General features: G+C 30.9%; 1 protein-coding gene across 1 annotated transcript in view; it reads right to left on the bottom strand.

Annotated features, from left to right (window-relative positions):
- The window catches only part of LOC120418638 (facilitated trehalose transporter Tret1-like), a 50058-nt gene extending 44438 nt beyond the window's left edge, over positions 1 to 5620 (bottom strand). The window contains exons 1-3 of the mRNA XM_039581083.2: positions 5439 to 5620; positions 5137 to 5369; positions 1142 to 1616 (exon numbers count right to left, since the gene is read on the bottom strand). Coding sequence (XP_039437017.1) covers positions 1142 to 1616; positions 5137 to 5369; positions 5439 to 5505 — 775 coding nt within the window. The 5' untranslated portion in view covers positions 5506 to 5620. The remainder of the gene's footprint in view (positions 1 to 1141; positions 1617 to 5136; positions 5370 to 5438) is intronic.
- Positions 5621 to 8828: the final 3208 nt, after the last annotated feature.

Genomic DNA, 8828 nt, shown 5'->3' on the forward strand with positions numbered 1-8828 from the left:
TTTCAGTTTCATGCGAGTTCTATGCACACTGAAAAAGAATGTTCGTTTGAACCAAAACTGGCACCGACGAGTGCGGCACTCAGTGCCACACTGACTGTTCAAACGAACGTACCAATAGTTGAGTCTTTATCAAATCTGTTGAAATATTTATCAAATTAAAACCAATAAAAATAAATAAATCGCTGTAAAGGTTGGCCATTTAGCATAATGTTTAGAAAGATCTTGTAGAAATTTGTTGATACCTTGCAATCAAACAAATGAGTATAATATTTTATTTTTTATTTAATAATCACGAAACTTCATTGACTATTCTTTAATGTCCTTACTCGAGGCAGATTGCTTAACGGACTCCTCCACAACAGTTAAATTTTTCCCTTTAGTTTCTGGTATAACAAAAATTATGAAGAATGTCGCTAGTGCACAAATGAGGGCCAGAACCCACATGGTACCGTAGACATCGATTTGCTCCATGAGGGTGGGGAAAAGCTGAAATTCCAACTGTGTGAAAATCGAGACTCTAAGAAAAACATGTTTTGTATATCACCTTGAGAACTATAAACGAGCTTCCCGCTATGGTGAGAATGCTTATTGTGCTGCCGACGTTTCTTATCTGAAATAATTTGAAATTGATTAAATGTAATGAAAAATCAATCTACAAATTTCACTCACTTTTTGTGGCAACACCTCGGCTAGAATAACATAAGGTAGTGGAAGTATTCCGATTGACGAAAGAAAAATTGTAAATGACAAACTGAGAATCGGTAGAGACTGCAGATGGTCCAAATTAACCCCAGCGAACTGTAGATAGGAGAACAAACCCATCGAAAATAGCCCAAGGGTTGTTCCAATCGTCGAAATTAGAAGTAAGATTTTCCGTCCCAAGTTGTCAACCAGGGAAAAGGACACTAGAGTTCCAAGGAGTTGAACTAAAGCCACAATTATTGAGGATACGTGGGGACTCAAATCTGATCCAGATCTTTCGAAAATAGAGGCCGTATAGGTCATGATTGCCAATGCTCCAGAGAATTGATTCAAGAGCATCAGGAAGATTCCAATTGCAAGTCCTTTTCTAGCGTCTTTGGCACCTGTTGGAGAGTAAAAATAAGTTAAATGTTTCAAAAATCCAGAAGCCAAAACCCACAAAAATCAGTCCACGTGACCCGATTATCATCGGCCGAATCCCGCTCAACCTGAACCAGCTTCTTCAGCTGTTCAAACTCTCGATTGAAGTAGCTCGTCTTCTGGAAGTGTCCCCGAATGCCGCGGTAGAACATCAAGGATCGTTCGGCTTTTTCGTTTCGGTTCTGTCGCAGCAAACAGTACGGCGTCTCCGGCAGAAGGCTGGTCGCGGCTAGAAACAGAACCGGAGCGGCCAACATGACCAACGGAACGGTCCCGTAGCGGAGATAGCTGCCCAGGATGAATCCCCCGAGGGTGCCCAAATTGAGCGATATCACCAGCAGTGAGCCCAACATTCCGCGCAGCCGAAAGTCGGCAATGTCCGCGATGTACATCGGGATGGCCCGCAGGATTCCGCCGCCACCGATTCCCGCCAGGACGCGACCCAGGTAGATGTGGTAAACGTTAGTGCCCTGCAGGACGCACAGCAGGAAGCCCTGTCAGGGGGGAAAAAACCATGATTGTGGTGTATTTTATAAAATTTCGAAGAAGCAATTATTGGATTTGCTGCTAAACAGCATTCATTGAAACTGTCATTATTAAAATTCGCAGGATTTGTATTAATTACAGGGAAGAATTATAATGAAAATGTATACATTTAGAAATACTTCTGTAAAATGGTGATTGTTTTTTCAATGGAAATTTGCATACTGCAATATATTAATATTTCGAAGAAAACATTATTACTTAAGTTTGTTTACTATGAAAGCTGTGGGGTAAATGCAACCAATTTATAAACACAATCGGGAAACACACCATCAAAATAGGATTGCTGGCATCCTTAAGAGTGCTGATCCCGAATTTATTTGAAATACTTATGAGTGTTACTGTTGCACAACTTTGAAATTAAAATGGAGAAGAAAGATCGTTCCAGAACCGGATGTTGTTATTTTGCGATAAAAAACAACATGAATTCTTCCTCACAAACGCCTTCAAAAACGCGGTCCACGTGGTTTATGAATGGGCCTTAAGTCTGTTGTAATATTTTACTTAGTTCACTTTTTATGAATTTAAGCTATCAGTAGTCAGTAGTTAGGTTTATAGACTAGTTTTGGATTTTTTTTTTTTTTGATATTTTGGTCATATATGACCTATCAGGCCTGAAGGGGTTAAGTTTTTAGTTATTTAATTTTTACAAATGGCTTGAGTCAATTTCGAGTCATTGTTATAAAATCTCTCATTTGCGGTAATTTTTTGATTGTTTATAAAAATCATAAGTTAAAATATTTTTCATGTGCTCCCGTAAAATCAGAAATAAACTGCAGTCGATATTTTTTATTTTAATTAGTTTTTTTTTCCATTTGCTCGAATATTAATTATCCCAGAAAAGTTTTGTTCATGTGGATTATTTAATTTTCAAATAAATAAAAATAAGTGTTTTTTCAAGATTCTCAACTGATTCATTTTACTTCAAACTGTTCAATATCTTTCTTGCTCATTTTGTATTTAAAGCTTTGAAATTTTGCTTCATTATAATAAAAACGATACTTACTTCACCTTTAGGTGGTTGGTACCTTCCTCACATTCATAGAGCCAATACACTATACAGCTTCAAAAAAGTGTAGAAATAACATTTATTTTTATCAAAATATCTTAGATCCGACCTAAAAAAAGTGTATATAAAAAAATAAAGTACTCATAACTTTTGATAGGGTTGTCAGATCCTCAATCTTTCGTGCTCGTTGGAAAGGTCTTTTGATTAACTATCCAACGATGGGTTGCATGATAGATTCGGATTACAATTCATCAAAATATTTGAGATTTGGCCTCAAAAAAGTGTATAAATAACATATAAGTGCTCATAACTTTTGATGAGTTCAATCTTTTAAACGCGTTGGAAAGGTCTTTCAAATATCTTTCTAACAATATATAGCTGTCAAAAACCACCCTTTTTACAATTTTCCGAAGTTTAGCTTAACTCGTTTTTTTAGCATAACTTTTGAAGTACTTAACTAGGGTCTTCTGGGACCCCAAGACGGATCGAATGAGATCAAAACTTTTTGGCCTGAATGTTTGGCCCTTTTGAAATGTTATTCTTGATTTAAAAAAATCAAAATATTGTTTTCAAAAAGATCGGAAAATTTCACGAATGTTTCATATATTTACATTAAAAATCTGACAATTTTTTGGTGAGATATCGACATTAGAAAAGTGTTCAATTTTTCTAAGACAAAATTACAGGAAATTGTCTGAACTTTTTGAAAAAATTAAAGATATTTTCAGGAAGGACAATCATGGAAACTTTTAAAAAAACTGAATTTTTCGGAAAAAAATAACTTTGAATGACTATATTTTTAAAACGGTGCCCTTATACATAAAAACTGTAAAGTACTTTTCAATTGCAAATTCGGCATTAAAAAATGAGGTCACAAAAAATTTTAATTACGAGATTTAATATTTTTACAAAAATCAGGCCGTTGCAAATATTTTTTCTAGTTTACGTCCTTTGACTCTGACCAAAGTCTGGGGCAAAAAAAAAATACAGGGCCAATAATTCAACAATTGAATTAAAAAAGTGTTTTAAAATAAATTATACATCTGTCCAGTTGTTTTGCAATCATAAGTATCCAAAATTTAAAAACATTGACGAACATTGTATTCTTGAGAGAAAATAAAGTTTTTGCGGTGAACATTCTTATTTCATAAAAAGTTCAAAATATTTTAAAACGAGCCCAAACAACCTAAATACGATTATCAATGCAGAAAAAGCGTTTTAGATTGTTTTGAGTTGATGAGACTTCTATTTCCATTGATATTTTCCAGGTTTATCAAAAAAAAATGCTGTGAAATGCCTCTGATTTTTCAACCAATTTTGAATGGAAAGGGGGAGTATTTGATTTTTTGTGAAAAAAATATAAAAAAAATCACAATTTTTTTTGTGTGCCTAGTTTTTTTCTCAGAATAGTCCTCATCAATATGTACAACTTTGTCGAAGACACCAAATCAATCAAAAAATCCTTGAATAGTTACAGATTCTCGAATATTTAGGTACCATTTTTGTATGAACAGCTGCCAAAATTGAACAGAGATTTGTATGGGTGAACCAATGACATAAGGAATATCCTCTACTAGGGGAACCTCAGTTTGCCTGATTCTGAGAACTTTTTTTTTGGATGAAACACCCTAGTATAGCTTTGCTAACAGGTGCTCAACATTTTTTGTCATAATTTTAGCTCATTTTAAATTATTAACCTAATTTTTATTTTTAGATTAGATCAGCTTAATAAAATGTTTTTGCATCAATTGAAAATCAATCGAAAAAGACATAACGATTCATTTTTTAAAGAACGATTTAGGTATCAAGCTGTTTTTATCTTTTTAGATTATATTAATTGGAATTGCAACCGATTGCTGAAAGAAAAATAGCTTTTTACGAGAATTATGAAATTTTTAGAGATCTGAAGTGATGAAGATTAAAAGATTTGAAAATTTGAAAATTTGAAGGTTTGAAGATTTGATGGTGAGTTAAATGATGAAGATTTACTTTTTCGGTTTTCCTATTTAGTTTTCTTTTTGACATCTACTCTATCCAATCTTCCTCAATCTTTTCTTAATTTTGTTTGATTTTATTTTACATTTGATGTTGTAATTAAACGTGCATATTAACCCTTGAATACAAAACAGAACTATTACTGAATCGACCCAAAGTTCAAATCGTGTGATCTATTTCATAACTTATACGGTGGCCAGCTCTACAAGCGGGGTTTCTATAAATGGTAGGAATATTAATTACAAGAACTGTCAATCAGTCACTTGTGCAATACTAAGCCGTATTAATTGCACATCGTTGACACGGCAACGTTCACGGAAAATTCACTTATCAAGCACATTTACACATACAGATACAACGAGGCCTCATTTCCGTACAATATAGGAGAATACCACCCACAGCATCTCATGCGACGTTCATTACCGGAAACTTATAGTTTTCTAATCATCCACACAATCAAAACCTACCAGCTGTGGAATTGCTATAAGCTGCAGGCCAAGCCGCTTCCCGCACCGATCGGCCAACGCCCCAAACACGGTCGCCCCAATCAGTCCCCCGATGCAGAGGGTCGACCCAATCCAGGAGGCCTGCTCGATGGTCACCGGTCCCGTGGTCAGGTGCGCCTCGTTGGACTGCAGGTAGAGCAGCGCGGGTGAAACCCATCCGATGACCGCGCCATGCCCCAAAGTGATGATGTTCACTGAAATGGCAAACATTTCCGCGTTATTGAGTCCACGGTCGTAGCTGACGGGGTGGTGGCCGGCCTAACCTGCGAGTGCCCCCAGGAATTGGTTGACCACCGATCGAAGCGGGACGGACGTCGCGATGAGCACCATTTTCCGTGAAATTATTTCGCGCGAATGGGCTGATGAGTTGTACCATGCATTGGGTGGGTGCAAGACGGCGTCATTTGCTGATGTACCGGAGGGATTTTCCTGGATTGCTTAGGGCTTGAGGTTTCATTCTGAACGGAATCACGTTTCTGGAGCGGTAGTGTGCCCCGAGTGGCGTTGTACAATTGCGTGGGAGTTAAAGTTGACCTAGAGATGGGGGAAAATTTACCTAAGAAATCGTAAAAGTCTTTGAAACAAGAGCTATCATTAAATTTAGAAAATCTTGTAAATCAACAACAACATCCCAGTTTCCATCCAATTTATCGATTTTTTGCTTCAATAACCCCGTTTTCCCCTTCAGTAAAGATTTGCTAGGTGATAAAACAGATGGTATGCAAACAACTGCACACAACTGGTTGGTCCAACGAGAGAAAGTCCCAAATCTCCACTGTCAGAAGACAAACCTTATCAGCGCTGATGGTGTGTGCGGATGTTTGTGTGTGGTTTGGCACACGGAAGACTTGTTTGCCGTCGAGTCAGTCAGTCCGAACCAAACGAAACCGATACAAATGCGCCATCTGTCACCTCTCTACGGATACACATACGACATTCGGATCTTGCTGTAGATTTGGTCACTCTGGCCTGTGCACGGTTGCATGTCGGTGAGTTGTGGCATGATTGGGCATGTGGTTTGGTCAATCTGGGGGGTGCTCGGGGCACTATTGCGTCAGTACGGACGGGGTGGGAGGTGGGTGAGGGGGGGGTGGTGTGGGGAAGGGGTCGGGGGACTGGGCATGGGGGCAGGGGGGGGGGGGGGGTAGTGGTGGTACGTTTTAGGGTTGGGGGTCGGAGGGGGAGGGAGGGTAGTTGTGTCATTTTTGTATTTTTGTCATTTTTGTATTTTTGTATTTTTGTATTTTTGTATTTTTGTATTTTTGTATTTTTGTATTTTTGTATTTTTGTATTTTTGTATTTTTGTATTTTGTATTTTTGTATTTTTGTATTTTTGTATTTTTGTATTTTTGTATTTTTGTATTTTTGTATTTTTGTATTTTTGTATTTTTGTATTTTTGTATTTTTGTATTTTTGTATTTTTGTATTTTTGTATTTTTGTATTTTTGTATTTTTGTATTTTTGTATTTTTGTATTTTTGTATTTTTGTATTTTTGTAATTTTGTATTTTTGTATTTTTGTATTTTTGTATTTTTGTATTTTTGTATTTTTGTATTTTTGTATTTTTGTATTTTTGTATTTTTGTATTTTTGTATTTTTGTATTTTTGTCTTTTTGTATTTTTGTATTTTTGTATTTTTGTATTTTTGTATTTTTGTATTTTTGTATTTTTGTATTTTTGTATTTTTGTATTTTTGTATTTTTGTATTTTTGTATTTTTGTATTTTTGTATTTTTGTATTTTTGTATTTTTGTATTTTTGTATTTTTGTATTTTTGTCTTTTTGTATTTTGTATTTTTGTATTTTTGTATTTTTGTATTTTTGTATTTTTGTATTTTTGTATTTTTGTATTTTTGTATTTTTGTATTTTTGTATTTTTGTATTTTTGTATTTTTGTATTTTTGTATTTTTGTATTTTTGTATTTTTGTATTTTTGTATTTTTGTATTTTTGTATTTTTGTATTTTTGTATTTTTGTATTTTTGTATTTTTGTATTTTTGTATTTTTGTATTTTTTGTATTTTTGTATTTTTGTATTTTTGTATTTTTGTATTTTTGTATTTTTGTATTTTTGTATTTTTGTATTTTTGTATTTTTGTATTTTTGTATTTTTGTATTTTTGTATTTTTGTATTTTTGTATTTTTGTATTTTTGTATTTTTGTATTTTTGTATTTTTGTATTTTTGTATTTTTGTATTTTTGTATTTTTGTATTTTGTATTTTTGTATTTTTGTATTTTTGTATTTTTGTATTTTTGTATTTTTGTATTTTTGTATTTTTGTATTTTTGTATTTTTGTATTTTTGTATTTTTGTATTTTTGTATTTTTGTATTTTTGTATTTTTTGTATTTTTGTATTTTTGTATTTTTGTATTTTTGTATTTTTGTATTTTTGTATTTTTGTATTTTTGTATTTTTGTATTTTTGTATTTTTGTATTTTTGTATTTTTGTATTTTTGTATTTTTGTATTTTTGTATTTTTGTATTTTTGTATTTTTGTATTTTTGTATTTTTGTATTTTTGTATTTTTGTATTTTTTGTATTTTTGTATTTTTGTATTTTTGTATTTTTGTATTTTTGTATTTTTGTATTTTTGTATTTTTTTATTTTTGTATTTTTGTATTTTTTGTATTTTTTGTATTTTTGTATTTTTGTATTTTTGTATTTTTGTATTTTTGTATTTTTGTATTTTTGTATTTTTGTATTTTTGTATTTTTGTATTTTTGTATTTTTGTATTTTTGTATTTTTGTATTTTTGTATTTTTGTATTTTTGTATTTTTGTATTTTGTATTTTTGTATTTTTGTATTTTTGTATTTTTGTATTTTTGTATTTTTGTATTTTTGTATTTTTGTATTTTTGTATTTTTGTATTTTTGTATTTTTGTATTTTTGTATTTTTGTATTTTTGTATTTTTGTATTTTTGTATTTTTGTATTTTTGTATTTTTTGTATTTTTGTATTTTTTGTATTTTTGTATTTTTGTATTTTTGTATTTTTGTATTTTTGTATTTTTGTATTTTTGTATTTTTGTATTTTTGTATTTTGTATTTTTGTATTTTTGTATTTTTGTATTTTTTTATTTTTGTATTTTTGTATTTTTGTATTTTTGTATTTTTGTATTTTTTTATTTTTGTATTTTTGTATTTTTGTATTTTTGTATTTTTGTATTTTTGTATTTTGTATTTTTGTATTTTTGTATTTATGATTTTTTGTATTTTTGTATTTTTGTATTTTTGTATTTTTGTATTTTTGTATTTTTGTATTTTTGTATTTTTGTATTTTTGTATTTTTGTATTTTTGTATTTTTGTATTTTTGTATTTTTGTATTTTTGTATTTTTGTATTTTTGTATTTTTGTATTTTTGTATTTTTGTATTTTTGTATTTTTGTATTTTTGTATTTTTGTATTTTTGTATTTTTGTATTTTTGTATTTTTGTATTTTTTTATTTTTGTATTTTTGTATTTTTGTCTTTTTTGTATTTTTGTATTTTTGTATTTTTGTATTTTTGTATTTTTGTATTTTTGTATTTTTGTATTTTTGTATTTTTGTATTTTTGTATTTTTGTATTTTTGTATTTTTGTATTTTTGTATTTTTGTATTTTTGTATTTTTGTATTTTTGTATTTTTGTATGTTTGTATTTTTGTATTTTTGTA

This window comes from Culex pipiens, chromosome 2 (genome assembly GCF_016801865.2).
Source record: "Culex pipiens pallens isolate TS chromosome 2, TS_CPP_V2, whole genome shotgun sequence".
NCBI lineage: Eukaryota > Metazoa > Arthropoda > Insecta > Diptera > Culicidae > Culex > Culex pipiens.